General features: G+C 42.0%; 1 protein-coding gene across 3 annotated transcripts in view; it reads right to left on the reverse strand.

Moving 5' to 3' along the window:
• KIF18A (kinesin family member 18A) overlaps positions 1 to 15,844 on the reverse strand; it is a 40,447-nt gene that overhangs the window by 13,270 nt on the left and 11,333 nt on the right. For all 3 annotated transcript variants that reach the window (XR_014516610.1, XM_083463650.1, XM_083463651.1), the window contains exons 8-13: positions 15,240 to 15,314; positions 14,886 to 14,983; positions 11,198 to 11,360; positions 8,341 to 8,505; positions 6,773 to 6,894; positions 5,091 to 5,329 (exon numbers count right to left, since the gene is read on the reverse strand). Coding sequence is in view for 2 of the 3 variants with exons in the window: in XM_083463650.1 (XP_083319776.1) it covers positions 5,091 to 5,329; positions 6,773 to 6,894; positions 8,341 to 8,505; positions 11,198 to 11,360; positions 14,886 to 14,983; positions 15,240 to 15,314 (862 nt within the window). In the remaining variant the exon portion in view is untranslated. The remainder of the gene's footprint in view (positions 1 to 5,090; positions 5,330 to 6,772; positions 6,895 to 8,340; positions 8,506 to 11,197; positions 11,361 to 14,885; positions 14,984 to 15,239; positions 15,315 to 15,844) is intronic.

Genomic DNA, 15,844 nt, shown 5'->3' on the forward strand with positions numbered 1-15,844 from the left:
TCATTTCAATAAACATTTCTGGGCTTCCAGTGATTGATCCAATTACTCTACTAATCATAAATTTTGATTCTTTTAACAGCTTTCTGACTCATGGAATTCCGAGTTGCAAATGTTGCCTAGTGAATGAATTTTAGCTATTTAATATTCATGTGACCCCAACGCGTTATTATGCCAAGCAATTTAAAGATATTCTGGAAGCAATAAATGCAATGTGGGTGTGTGGGAGCTACCAAAACCCCAGCTTGCATCCAAAAGAATGGCAACATTAGCGTGATGCTATTACTTAAGATGGAGAAAGGAAGGCAGTTGTAACACGGCAGCTTGAATGGGAAGCAGCTCTCCAGTACGTATTGAAGCTTACAGGTGAGAGGATGAATGAGGATGCAATCCTGCATCTCAAGTCAATGTTTTGACTAACATGAGAATTCACAGCAATTAGCTCTTCCCAGTAATAAATTGGCTTTGCTTCTGGTCACTGGAGGAAGTAATGGGCACTTCCCCCTGCATTTAAACATGGACCCCACCCCCCTCTCTACTAATGCGCAGCTACGCTTAAAGAAATGGGATATCTGAAACAAAGCCAGAAATACTGGCAAGTGCCTGGCTGTGAATGGAGCTCGCGTTCACATCTCACACACAGAGAGAACACGGATCACGCCATCAATCAAAATCCTACTGCGCAAGCCTTAAGAATGCCACTCTTAACTTAGAGCTTGTGTTTTTACTTGACTGGTATAATAATTTATGTTGCACTTCAATGGCAGGAGTTAAAATATCACAGCTGCCTATGATTTTGCAGTCTGCTATAAACTGCAGCTAAAAGGTAAGCCCCTCACCCTTTTTTTGAGGCAACAGTCTATTTGAAATTAAAGTTGTTTCAAGAGCAAAGGGTGATGTTGTTATTCTGCTGCCAAGTCTCATTTCTTACTCTCATCCAAGTGCTACTGAAAGCATATAATAACAAGGCTTTGAAGTTGCCAAGTGAGGTAGAAAAGCCAAGAGTGATGGGTTCAATCAAACAGCAACCCCACCTTACTCTACCAGGAGAGAGAAATCTCTAACCAACCTTACAAGTTTTTGGAAGCGTGCTACCAAGTTAAGTTCTGGAACTGAAAACTGCTCAGAGATCTTTGTCATTAAAGTTTGCTATAAGTAGCCTATCACCAAAGCACGTCTATCTATCTGTCTGTCTGTCTGTCTGTCTATAGCAAACACAGGGGCACTGTAATTTGCGCATTCACATCCCAAGAACTGACTTTTGCAAAATATGGAGATTTATTTTTTTACCAGAAGAACCCTTAAACTGATTCTTTCACCAATACAGTGAGAAAACAGTTAGAACTATAGAGGAAAATGAATGGGATTTACTGCTAAAGCTCATCACCCTCAGCTTACTCTCATGTAAAATTTTTGAAATCTTGCTGACTTCCATTCTAGCAGCTTCTTTGTCTTTGGTCAATGATGATTAAGATTGCCTTGTCCCTTGATTGCTTTCTGTGCCAACTTTACATTGCTAGTTCTCACAATGCCCCACTCCTTTAAAGCACAACCGCTGCCTTTGCTCTTTTTCTGCTCCCGTCTTTAACTACCTTGACTAGAATATCAGAGAATCAACTTTGCTCTAACTTCTGATACCAGCCGACTCTTCTTTGTGTTTCTCACAGTCCATTTATAAAGCCCTGCCTACTCTTTCCCCAAGTTAAAATACTGTACTATACTATATTTCCATCATATGCAAACCAGAAATGTTGAGGTGTGACCTGAAACAAAGGACTGCTTTAGACTGGACAAATGTCTAAGCCTATTCATTATCTTTTTATGCTTTGCTAGTGTGTTGAACAGATGCAAAACACCAATACAGTGGTACCTCGGGTTACAGATGCCTCAGGTTACAGAGTCCGCTAACCCAGAAATAGTACCTCGGGTTAGGAACTTTGCTTCAGGATGAGAACAGAAATCACACGGTGGTGGCACGGCGGCAGCAGGAGGCCTCATTAGCTAAAGTGGTACCTCAGGTTAAGAACAGACCTCCAGAATAAATTAAGTTCTTAAGCCGAGGTACCACTGTAAATATTACAAATATGCTGAGACATAAGCTATCATCCACTGATAATTCACAGTAGACGGAATTATTGGTACTAGACAACATAGTTGGCATTGCTATACTTAATATCTAAAGGAAGATATTTAGGGAAAAAGCATTTCCAAACTACACTTTCCTAGTAATCAATCCACATTTAAGAGCGAAACAGTAGACTACATATGCTAGCAAGCTGGGCTCACACACACCCTTCCTGTTTAATTCCCAAGATGCCCATTATTTTATTAAAATTATACTGCATACATACTTCATCGTAAATGAAACATTATGATGACCAATTTATCCAAATATAGAGAATTTTGGAAAACCCTCTGAAATATTCCCACGGGAACATATATGTCTCTTAATTCAAAAATGGATTGGAAACCAAGAGTCTGGTGCCCCCAAAATGGAACAGCTTTACTGTTATGTTGACAAGTAAAGCCCATGCAATTATGCTGCAAGTAAAATATGGATTTTTAAATAAGGAATAATGACCACTGTGTAACAGGTGGCCAATGTTTTTTCAGCCTCTGTGCAAAACCCCATTTCCTGCCTAACATCTTGAATAGATTGCGTACCTAAATAAATAAATAAATAAATAAAATCAATGAACCAAAAATGGCGCAATGGGATCTGTATGAATTGTCATTTATAAATTTCCTAGCTAAAGATAAGTCAGGGCTTCCTAACAACATGGGAACTACCTGCTCCCCATGACTTTTCTAAGGAATAATTTTCTGCTGCGGGTGATTTTTGTGTGTTGGTTCTTTAAACAAAACATACAAATGTTCCATCCTAACTTAAAAGCACCATTTTGTTTATCCAAGTTTAGATGGTAAGAGCTCCAGAAGGCTTATAAAATATCCAGTGTTTCATGAAGTCTTGTTCTTAAGCATAGCTCTCCATAGCATATTTTGTTTCTGAAAATATTAGTATTTTGTTTAGGAGGGTTGGTTTCCAAATTTTCTGCCTCGAAGGAACCTTTCCCACCTCAATCTAACTGTTGAAGAGCACGTGTATTGTAGGTTGGAGGATCCAGAGTGCACTACAGGCTCACATGGTGTAGTGACAAGATCTATTGGGCCTCATCATTTCCTATGGAAGCTGAGGGTGCATTCAGACTAGGGAAGATCAGGAATGGAAGTCTTTCAGGGAAGTTTGCCAATACTGATCTTCTAATTGTAGAAGGAATACCCAGGATCACCTTGGACTCTCTAAAACCATAGGCTTGGGAAGACCAACAGCAATTCTCCCCCTTGTGTTTGCGCATAAATCAAATTATTTTCACTAGCGAGCTTGCAACTTTCCCCGCAATTCCTATCTGCATCACTGCTTGCTCTGAACTGTCTCTAGGGAAGGGAGCACCCAGGATGGAGAAGTTGTAGGGGTACAGTATATGCAGAAAATTATCGCATTAAGGAGGAGTCAGTACAAACATTAGCGCTCCCATTTCCAACAGAAAGCCACAGTCAGGAAACAACGTTTGCTAAACCGATTGAAAGGTGCCTCACTTCATTTTATGACCAATAATACTATTCATGGCATAAATTGGCCGGATCGTGCAAATGGCCAGACTATCTACTGATAAGGATACTTGCAAAAGATGAATGCACTGCACTAGGAAAAGTAGCACAAAGCTAACAAACGGCTTAAATCTGTCGAATCACCCTTATTTGTCAGGTGTACAGTGGGTATTTTCCTTATCTTAACAAAACAGCCCACCTCCCAAATGAAACATCACAAGCGCTGTGGGGGAATTCAGAAAGGTTACAAAACAAGAAGGAAAAGGTCTTACTGTACACAGGTATCTTTAAATAATTATCTGGATCAAGGCTTATATCAACATTTTCTACTTTCTTCGGTGATCTGGAGAAAAGGTATATGCAGACTCATTTCAATGCCCACCCTAGAACTGATATTTTTGCAAGGCTGTAACTGCTACATTAGGAAGAGTTGAGTGATATAGGCAGATATTCCTGAGGGGATGACGCACTCCATTTCCAAGAAAGGGCTTCTTTTGCTATCTTACACTTTAGCTGCTACACTAAAGTTAGGTTTAGTCACATTTGGCTGGATTCAGAATTCAGACGAGCAGAACTTGTAATAATTATTGGCAGGTCTTTTATCTGTAAGCTGTCTTGAGTCTCAACAGAGAAAAAGGTTGGGTATAAATAAATATATAATCTTCATAATAACCTTGTCCTATATTGAAAGATTTTTGGGAGAAGGTAACTGAAACCATCAACAGAACTGTATAGAACAACTTTACATTTACAGAGCAAAATATCCTCTTGAATTATTATATATCCAGCACATAGAACCTTACAAAAAGACAATGTGAGTGGACTCTCTGTGCCCTTACCACAAAAAGACTGATACTGATGAACTGGAAAAATAAAAATGCGGCACCCTTCTACGATTGGATTGAAGACTTATACAAGCTCGCAACATATGAACAACTTGCATATAAACGCAGACTTGCCATGGACAAATTCAATGATATTTGGAATCCATTCTTACAAATACCGTAAACTGTAATAGGTTAAGATTTGGTGAAGTACAATAACAACCTTGTAAAATATACAGTTTTGGGCCCCCCCTTTGTTTTCCCTCCTGCACAGGCTCTGTTTCTCTTTTTGGTTTGCGTTCACCATGTCTGGTGCACATATAGTTAGGTACATTTTGAACTTTCAATAAAAAGATCACCATCACCATCATTCTGTCTGCAAGGCACTCCTGCTAGAGAAAGTGGGTGGAGAGGCTGCTCTCCAGACCCCTTAAAAGCTGTTCTGGACAGTTCAGTGACCCTCCAAGGAATGGGAGCTGCAGGGGGTGAAGCTCTCCTTCCCAGTCCCTTTCTCTAGCAGCTGGAGATTCCAGTATTTCAGTTCAAGTAAGGGGCATTCTGGATCCAACTCACTGTAAATCTACCATCGAATTTGACCTTTTTTTCCTAAGGGAAGGTGCAACACCTTAAAAACAGAAAAAGAGACAATTGTCTACTTACGGCAAGGAGTATGCTGGTAACTCACAAGTTGTGGAAAGGCCATGATAGCAGACATCACTGGTGAATCATTTTGTTTTGGTTCTTTTTCAGTCATCTGGTCAGCCCAGACAACGGCTTTCTCTCTGTGAATCAGCTGCTCAAAAGCCTTGAAGTCATCCTCAACAGCACTGTTTGCTAACCCTGCTGTTTTCAAAGCTATGTACTGCTTTCTTATAACAGAAAGCAAAGCACTTAGTATTCTGTTAAAAAATGAAAGTTTCACGGTAAATAAGCAACAAACATCTCAGAGATAGAACTGCATGCTGCTTTCATGTAAATTGTATTTAAGGAACATCATTTATATGCAGACATCCTACTTAGAAAGTATACACAAGCTTTTAAACACCAGTTGCGCAGCGAGAGAAGACTATTGTCAGCAAGTCCTGTTTGAATTTTAACACTGACCATATTCCCAATAACCTAGTGTTTATATTTGTAGAGTTTCTTTCTGGGGTTAAATGTTGCAGAGTGCCTTCACAATTCTAGATTTGATTTTATGGTCATTAATCTTTAGGTGCCAACCTACATTTTCAGCAGGATTCCTATACCCTAAAATATTTGAGTTGATCCTTCTGCATTCTGGATTAATTGCAGTTTCAGAATGCGTCTGCCGAGACCATGTAACACCGGTCCTGAAAGACCTATATTGGCTCCCAATTGGCTTTCCAAGCACAATTTAAAGTGTTGGTGCTAACCCTTAAAGCAAATGAGAGATCTTGGTATAAGTCATCAACCAGGTCCTTCAAACCAGGTAGGTAGTCAGACTAGAAATTTATCATCTCACTGTTAGGCACCACTAGGCAGCTGCCTACAAAGAACTCATTCATTGGTATCTATTCTTTAGGTTTCTCTAAGGGGAAAATTCCCAGGAAGGGAAACGCTATTAAGATCAGCTGTTTTAAAAGAGGGGTTATAGGAGTTCCAAAGGGAGCCAGTAATCTGGCTTCTGTATTTTGGACCTGTTGAAGTATCAGAGTTGTCTTCAAGGACAGTCCCAAGCCCTTGGGCCAAGTCATTGTTTTGTGAGGGGGCGGAGGTGAAAACCCCCCATTTATAATCAGCTGAAGAGAAGGGCTGGGTTGGGTACCTGTGGTGCATGAGATACCCACCACTGGCATGTACCCCTGAATCACTGGCCAAGAGTGAATTTGGCCTTCAGGCCAGAAAGAAAGGTTAGCTACCCACAGAATGAAACTAGGTACATTCTCCTGCCTACATCTTCCACAATGCAGGGCTGCCTTATTCCTGGTTCCAGAGGCAAGACAAGAGGCAAAGCTATGAAGTCACAGCAGTCTGCCTACAGACTACAATGGATTCCAAAATGGCACCCTCATGCTCTGGATTTGATTTGCTGCACACCTTCCAAAGAGATTGGCCACCACTGAGCTTAAAAGGTCAAAGTGTTCCTACTAAGATATTCTGAAAGAACTAGAGAGCAATCTGTTCAGCTTTTTGGAATAGGGCAGAAAAAGAAACATTGTCGTCGTCACTTTCAGACCTCTTGTTCAAAAGCAGTCCAATGAAAGTTTAATCAAATGTACTACAATTTTCGTGTAAAATTAGCCTATTTGTAGCCTTCACATACGTCAAAAGCTTTAAATAGGGAAGCTGTTCAAAATATGGCATTTCAAACGTCGACTTACTTTTCTGTCTGTTTATATTGCTGTTCTTGGAGGGATGCAAGAGTCCTCATGTATTCAGCCTGAGTTCTCAAATCCTTCACTTCCAACTTCAAATGGAAGTACTGCAGATCTCGGTTGAGCTCCTGGAAAAGGGAGCCATGTTGAAGCCAAGCTCATAGGCAGCCAACCCAGTAATGACAGGAATGCTACTACTTTGGAAAACAACAGTCCTACTTCTAGAGCGGAAGTCTTGCCAAGTGATGGGGAATAGGTCAAGAGGGTGGCATACAATTGTGGCAACAGCCATTCCATTAACTAACTGTTGGCTTAGGCCAAGGGAAATCTTGTGCAATTTTTGCCTACCACACACTGATTTGTACTATCATGCTACTTCCCCTTGCGTTAACAATAGCTAACAATGCTTCTTGAATTAACGTTATACCTGTATATATTGAATCTCACTCAGAGCTGATAGCCGTCAATACAAATCAACCAAGGCACTTCAAGTTAAAACCAAACCGGAATGACCTAGGAGACCTCTTATTGAAGCCCCTTAAAGTCTGGGGCTGCTTGGGAAGCAAAGTATCAAACCCTGCCTGGATGCTGGTGCTTTGAAAGCTTCCAGGCTGGAGGAGGAGGGGGCAGGAACACCCCCCAACCCCCCCCCCCCCAACTGAGGTAAAGTCCTTAAAAATGACCAGTGCCATATCTGGCACTAAACCTCAGTGACAGCGGGGGCATACTAGCATTCATCAAGCATGGCTCTCATCCTTGCGACTCCCAGTTATTATCACATTTTTACATGCTAATAACTTCCATTTTCAGCAGTGGCTAAGATGGACAAGGTATTATTTCAGCGGCAAAGGTTGCGGGAAGAATGCAGCAGACACCAGGTCAATTTTGTTTATAGGCTTGTTTGAAAAACGGAAGGCAGGTGCTTTGTTCGCTTCCTGGTTTTCTTCTTTTCTTTCATATGAAGACGGTATCTACTCTTACGCTACGTGAACAACAAGAAACGACAATAGTCTATTGTAGATACACTACTGCAATTTGAAGTACTGCAATTTCTTTGAGACTTTTTTAAAAAAAGGGGGGGGGAATCAATCTATTTTCATTGAAAGCAGTGAAAAAACATGCACATTTGAAAGAGAAAATTGCAACAGAAAACACCTGTCTTCTACCACATTACAAAGCAGCTATCTGCAAATGGGAAAGCCTTACAGTTACAGTTAGCAAGAACTATTTTTAAGTAACTGAGGAAGGACACATGAAGCAAGATGGTAAGTGACTTGGCCTGAAGGGGCAGCTCAAAACCAATTCCCTGCTCACCCTCATTGACCCATCATCTTCCTTCCTGGGTTTTGGTTTGGAGTGTGGAAAGTCCTCTCTCTATTTCACTTTTTTATACACGCACACAAATTTGCTTACTGCTACAGGGGAATAAAGAACAATCTCTCTCACTTGAACATCCAAAATATTTCCCAGGAGCCAAAGGGAACACGAAAACAGTACTACTGGATTAAGCCAGTGGCCCATCAAAGTCCAGCATCCTGTTCTCACAATGGCCAACCAGAGGCCAAGTAGCTTACCTGAGGAATCTGGCCATCTTGACCTAGGAGGCGCATTTCGTTTTCGACCCGGTGCAACCAATTAGTGTTGTCCTCTAAGCGCTTAGTCTCTTCCGCTTCCCTCTGCTCTATTTGCAAGCGCCGGGTTTTAAGTAATGCAAGCCGGTGGTCGTGCTTGTCAGTCGCCTGTAACAAAACAAACCTAAGTTTCAAACTAAAGGACAGAACCGGATACCATGGTGAACTACATACTACCAAAGCAACAGCGCAGCATCTCGCCCTTCCAGTAACACCTTGCAAAACAGAACACATGATGCAAGATTATTCAGTTTCCTCAACTGTGCTGGAGTTCACAGGCTGTTGTCGTCAGCGAAGCCCAGTGTGATGCCATATGTTTTGATTTTTGTGTGGTTTTAATTGTATTATAATTGTTGTAAACTACTTGTGAAACTGTGGCATGCAAATATTTTTATCAAAAAATAAACACACACATATTTTTTAAAAAAAACTTAAGGTTTTACCAGAGGGAAAGCTGACTGCTGTTGCAAGCCATTCCCTCTCTGTATCAGCTAGTTCAGCCCACGCTCTCCCAAATCATAAGTAACAGATTTGGTCCAAATAATTCATTTAGGGTTTTTTGCCTGAACCCAAAAGGAGTGGGGTGAGTGCTTGAATGTTCTGCATGTGAACCCAATATTTTTTCCAGTGTGATTTCTGAAGAATGCGGCCCCCAAATGCTCTTTGAACTCCCGAATTTAAGACATGGTTTTGACTATAAAGAGCAAGAAAGAAAAAGAAAAGAAAAAGCAGCCAGTATATGTACCCTGCATTTCAGCGTTTAAAATATTTCCTGCTTAGTTCAACAGAAGAAATTTATATCACCTTCCATTTCAGACAGCTATCACTATGCTCAATTGAAAGCAGATGTCTGAGAAAACCTAACACACAAAATTATTTTGCAACAGAACTTCAAAGATTGTCACTTATAGTTAACTGCTATGTGAGGGAAGTTTTATACATTTAAGTATTAGCCACTTGAGCCACATTATATGGGAGAGGCAATATATGAACAATGTATGATTAAAAAATCAGAAGTAAAAAGCCTATCTGTAAAATGCAGAGCAAGGAGTACAAAGTTCCTTCTTACACCACACAGAATAAATACTGGCGGCTCAGGCGCAAGCCCTCTTTCCTGTCGTTCTTAAAGAAATGTCACAAAATGGAGTAACAGCTGAGGTGGTTCGGTATGTGTAGTGGCGGAAAGCAAAGTAAGAGTAGAGAAAAAAACGCTATGATCAGCAAACCTCGAGGGGCAGAAAAAGTAATGCTGGGGAGACCCACTGAGAGGAAAGGGCACCCAAAAAGTAAACTGAAAGCCAGAAGATTTGAGCAGCAAGATTGCCAAAGGAATGGGGGAAAAGAGTTGACAAGAGAAGCAGAGACCAAGGAAAAAGTATGCAGACAAGTCAGAGGACACATAAAAGAGCTTTAACAACACAGTGTGAGGTAGAACTCCTATTACGCACTCAGGAGCGTAACCTAACTACAAAACTGCTAAGAACCAGTTAAGGAGGAACGTAACAGGTGAACGTTTAAAGTGAAAACTAACTCCATAGAAGGTGCAAGAAGAGTTCTAATAGATACAGTGAAAGTGGGTTGAACAAGTTGCATTTCAAGGACTGTGGTTGGATGAAGAGATGGTGAGGGGCTGGGGTGGCAGAAGGTGATTCAGTTAGAGGAGGGGCAGCTAAGATGACGTACACCTCGCCTATTTATAAAGCTCTGGTAGACTCTTTGAACTTGATGATTTACTAAATCAAGTCAGAGCGATTGAGAATTTGGTATGAGCCTCTGCACTTGAATCCCCAAGGGAAATTTCCCGCACAGGTGGTGGGACGGGGCGGGGGCGGGGCGGGGGGGACCTGGACAGGAGGACAAGGTGACTTCTAATTAGAAACCATGTTAAGAAGATTCACACAAGCCCACATACACCAAAAGCACATGAAAAGATGGTGTCAGCTAGTGCTGCTAATATGTGTGCTGGGGGCTGAATGCTTTATAGCTGTGTGAAGTAGCTCCACATTCCTCTAAATCAGTGTTTCCCAACCGGTGTGCCGCGGCACACTACTGTGCCGTGAGACACCGGCTGGTGTGCCGTGGGAGGGAGGCGGGCGAGTCGGGCGGCGAGAGGCGGCGGCGGCGGCTCGGATCCGCGTCGAGCCGGGGGCGGCTCCGCGGTGGTGGTGCCGAGCGGCGGGGCAGCTCGCGCAAAAGGGAGGAGCGCGAGACAGCGGAGGAGGAGGAGGCCGGCATGTCCGGGCAGCAGCAGCAACAGCAGCAGCAGCAACTCCCGGCGACGGCTCCTCCTCCGCCCGCTATCGCCGCCGCCGCCTCAGCTGCCCTCGCTCTGCTGCCTCCTCCCACCCCGGCAAGGGGAAGGGAAAAAACGTTCACTTTTGTGCGTTCCCCCCCCCGCGTGACGCTGCGCGCTGACGTCACGGGGCGGGGCTTTAATGGTGGTGTGCCGCGAGATTTTTTTCCGGTAAGCAGGTGTGCCGTTGCCCAAAAACGTTTGGGAAACACTGCTCTAAATGAATGTGCATAGTGCTGCTTCAAATGGCTGCTGGCACTATGTATTGCCAGTGGGGAAGCTGGAGATTAGCCTGTGCAGCCTTGCAACACTCTTGTGCATGCTTTCAATAGGAGAGGGTTCAGGTGAACCCCCCCAAAGATCTAACCCTTGTAATTCATTTCAAGAGGCTCTGGATAACTGCAGTAAGGAGACACACAGGATCAGAACCACGTTCTTTTCATTAGCCTAACAGCTTGGCATAAGCATGGCAGAAAGGACAGCAGAACCGTCATACTAATAGCTTACCCTCTCCATTCTCTCCGGAGCGCACATCATTTCAATTTGTTCATGGCAACTTTTTTGATAATGGGTTTTCAGGATGTTTTCTTTATGGCGCAGTTCCAGCTTCAGAAACTCTTGCCTGATTTCCTCCCGATTTGCGAACACGCACTTCAAAATTTCTCTAAACCTGCCCCAAACATTTATATAGAAAAAGGACCAAGTTACACAAAACACAGCTTCGTGGCAGCGTGCTACACTGTAGTAAATTGCAGCTTCAATTTAAAAAGCATTATGCTTAACAAAAGAGGTTAAAGTCGGAGTGGTACTTCAGATGTTTCTTTGTTTACAAAATGATTATGATGGTAATTATTTATTTATTAAATTTATACGGTGCTTTATCATAGAAATACCAAAGCGGTTTACAGAATAAAACCACAAAACATAAAACCACAGAATAAAAACATTAAAAAGTTTTAAAAAAATTAAATGTTGCTGGTCTACAGCTGCCATCATCCCTGACCATGGACTACGCTGGCTGAGGCTGGTGGAAGTCCAGTAATATTTGCAGCAACCTACTGAGTATATAAGGGGCAAGGCAGTGTCTCAAATAACCTGTTCTTTCCTGCCATTTAAACATTTAGTGCAACATGGTGACATTGATCAAAAAGCCACATTTCCATAACCCAACAGGTAAAAGGAAGGTTGGAATCCAGGACAGAAGTGCATTATAATCAGGGAAACTAATAAAATAATCCCCAGATCTGAATGAAACCCCCATGTTCCCATATTCTCTCATGTATGTGTATCAAAAGGCTACGTGATTGGATTGACTAGCACAAACCCCTTTGTTTTGGTCTAGGCTTTGCACTGTGGGGGACCATGTCAGGTCCCATTAAGGTCCAGAACGCCACGATGGTACACCAGCAGTGAAAGTCCTCATGTAGCAGTGTGCTTTTCATTCAGACATTAATCTCAAGGACAGGAGCCATGAGATATCTGCTTAAACACTTGCCATGCCTTTACAATCTGAAGCAACAATCAGCTATGCATGCCATTCGACAGCTTAACCAAGGAGCTCAGATGGGACCACCTCTCTTTATTTGCTACCAAGTTTGATACAGTAAAAAAGGGATGCGGGTGGCGCTGTGGGTTAAACCACAGAACCTAGGGCTTGCTGATCAGAAGGTCAGCGGTTCAAATCCCCGTGATGGGGTGAGCTCCCGTTGCTCGGTCCCTGCTCCTGCCCACCTAGCAGTTCGAAAGCACGTCAAAGGGCAAGTAGATAAATAGGTACTGCTTCAGCAGGAAGGTAAACGGCATTTCCATGCGCTGCTCTGGTTCGCAAGGAGTGTCTTAGTCATGCTGGCCACATGACCCGGAAGCTGTACGCCGGCTCCCTCAGCCAATAAAGCGAGATGAGCACCACAACCCCAGAGTCGGCCACGACTGGACCTAATGGTCAGGGGTCCCTTTACCTTTAGATACAGTAAGTTTTCAAATGGCTTACTAAGCGGCACCTGGTCAAAAAGGAGCGCCAGTGTGCAGAACACTGACTTTAGTGCATGTGAAAAAAAGGAATAGGCTAAAGGGGAAATGCTGTATTAACAAAGCAATGCTAGAGATTTTCTGGAAAGCTGTCTCCTGAAACATTGGTCATCAGCTGGTGGGCAGGTAAGTGGACTGAGCCTGCAGTAGCGCCATCTGCGAAGTTTTCTTGCAGGTTGCCCCTCCCCAAAAAGAATAATAGAATTGTAGAGTTGGAAGGGACCCCTGCTCTAAAGGATCTAAAACGGCTCTGCCTCAAAGCATAAAAATGTTTTATCTTATAAATTCAGATTGTCAATACAGCTGTAAATTATTAGAACTTAGATTTCTCGTGTTTCAACAGGTGTGCCTTTTTTGACAGCTTTTAGCAGCTTAAAAACCTCTTAATTGGAGCATTAAAATGTGGGTTACCATGGGAAAGTTCGACTGTAAAAATCTGTAATGTAACAAACGGTGATTAGCACCTATGATCCTTCCCTGGGGATATCTGTCTATATATGGAGTTATAGCAGCTTTAGTTTATGTCAGAGATATAAAAGAGTAAAATTGCTTAATGTGTTTATTATACAGAAAAAGGTCATTAAAAAGTTGTCTCGCTATATACACAGTTCTGCAAAACATAATTTTCCAGATTATTTTTAACCAAGTAGGCAGCGATTCTCTCTTAACAGAAGATTCTTTTTTTAAACACACCCCTGTAATAGCATTTTTGAATTCCTGTTTTTGAAATAAATGGTATTTCGAACCAAAACGGAGCTGCCGATAATCTGCTCTTAACACAAGATCTAGGGGCTCAAATTCTCGTGATTATCTTGATGTTACATGGAATATATCCCCACATTCTCAGTGGCTAGTGCTTGCTTCCCAGTTCCTGGAATCCTGATTTTGCCAGATTGGATAAGGACCCACTGCCCCAAGCATGCAAATGTTACACAGCTGCACTTTTAACCCTTCCACTGCCTCTGTCGGTATTAGGTTATTTCACAGCAACAGGCAGCATTAGAACTTCAAAAGAGAGATTTTACTGGGCATAATTTTTCTCCTTATGCCTAACTGAATTTCTAGAGCTTAGACAGAAAATATAGCTGTAAACAGCAGTTATATTTATTTATTGAGAACATTTATATTGCCCATTTCGCTAAGAGAGCCCAAGATGGCTAAAACAACATAAAAAAGTTATAATACAAATGCTTAAAAAATACAAAAAGGGAAATGGTAAAAATAGAGTAAAAATGAAAGTATCCATTGAAAACCATTTCCAGCACAAAATTTAACAAATTTTGCCCCAGCATAAAAACACACTTGAAAAGCCTTTCTAAAAAAGGAAATTCAACAGCCTGGCAAATAAAAGAAACCAGTAACAAGGAGGTAAGGTGAATGTTTCTTGAAAGGGGGTTCCAGAGCTTGGATGCAGCAACTGAGAAGGTCCTATCCCTGGTTCTGACTAAACATAATTCTGGGGAGTACAGTCCTGACATGGGTTGTGGGTTCAAGTACCAAGTTTGGCAAATTATTCCTGCATTGCAGAGGGTTGGACTAGTTGACCCTTGTGGTCATTTCCAACTCTACAATTCTCCGATTCTATGATGTAACTATGACACATGCTACCACGGCCAGATCTTCAGTCTACAGGAACAAGTGCACCAACTTAAGCTGGGCAAAGGCATATCTGGCTACATCTAGCACCTGAGCATTCAAGGTTAAGGACAGGTACCCTTAAAACTAGGAACCTGCATTTTCAGGTGTTGAATCCTTATCCCAAGATAACATTAAAGGCAATACTATCAAGGACAATGGCTGTTTTATAGACACAACAAGATAATCAAATGTTCCCTCCTTTGTGCATGGGAGTGGACCATATATGGGAGTTTGCTTATTGACCAGGTGTTAAACTCGACTTCCCTATAGATCCCCAGGAGCTTGTACATTAAATTTTGGCAAGGGAGGAGGCCAGTGGATAACAATATGAAAGTGTGGACGAGCCTCTCTGTTGTAAGTAGTGACCAGGTGCATTATGGTACGTTGGCTGACAGGGTACCATTGACCAACTAAGGCTGACAAGAAAGAAGGTATTAGAAGTATTTTGTCATCTTATACACACAAGTAGTTGTGGATCATGTCATAACTTTGTACAAGACAACACAATAAGTAAGCATTTTTTTTTTACCTTGAAATTTCCACCTGTTGTTGATCTGTGGCATGTCTGTCAGGAGAAGATGTTTTTTCCAACTCAAGGACTCGTAGTTTCTCTTTCAGCATTATGATCTAAAACAGGATAATAGTGTATTTGAAAGAAATGGGTGCATGTGCGGTTTGTATCTCATTCTTAGTATTCCATGAGTTTCTTTTTCAAAACCAATTTTTAAAGCCATACTAGTGATCTACATTACACCTAATACGACACAGAAACACCAGGTTTTCTGGAAATCTGGGTGCACAACAATTAATGCCTTCTTTTAATTATACTGTTATCCTTTATGTGTAACTAAAGCAACATTAACTATTCTAGTAACTGACATACCTCTTTCTTTTGCTCTTCACAAATCTTAACGTATTGGCTTATATGGCTATCCAAGCTTACTACATTGCTCTTCAGCTGCGAAGAGAAGACAAAGTTCAGTTTCATAAACATCAGAAGACGGTATATTCTTCCTTTGCTATGGAAAACATACCATACGATCATCATATCAAGCAACACAAACATCAGTCACAAAAACCCGATTAAATAAAGTTAACAGAAAGGTAATGGGATGGATACATCCTAAACATAATAAAAGTCATGGCTTGGATTCAGACTTCCACTCCACGATTATCACCAATTACTCTTTCCTCCTGCTGCTCCCACATTGTTCTGGAGTTTTCCCCAACCCTCCAGAACAGCTTTTCCCAGGGCCAGAGAGGAGAATGAATGGGAGACAATCACCACCTGCCGTTTTTCGCCAGTGCCAGATAAACTTTGCTTGGTTTAGCTGAGTTTCAACCCAATGGGCAGGATCCAAAGCTGTGGTCATCCCTGGGGGGAATTCCCCACTCCTTTCTGCAAATTACAACTCCCAGTATCCGCTCCCGCTCCCAGGATCTCCTTTATGTAAGGATACCCTTGAGAAAGGCCTAAGATATGCATTG

The sequence above is a fragment of the Podarcis liolepis genome (genome assembly GCF_965112155.1).
Source record: "Podarcis liolepis genome assembly, chromosome: 1".
Classification (NCBI taxonomy): Eukaryota; Metazoa; Chordata; class Lepidosauria; order Squamata; family Lacertidae; genus Podarcis; species Podarcis liolepis.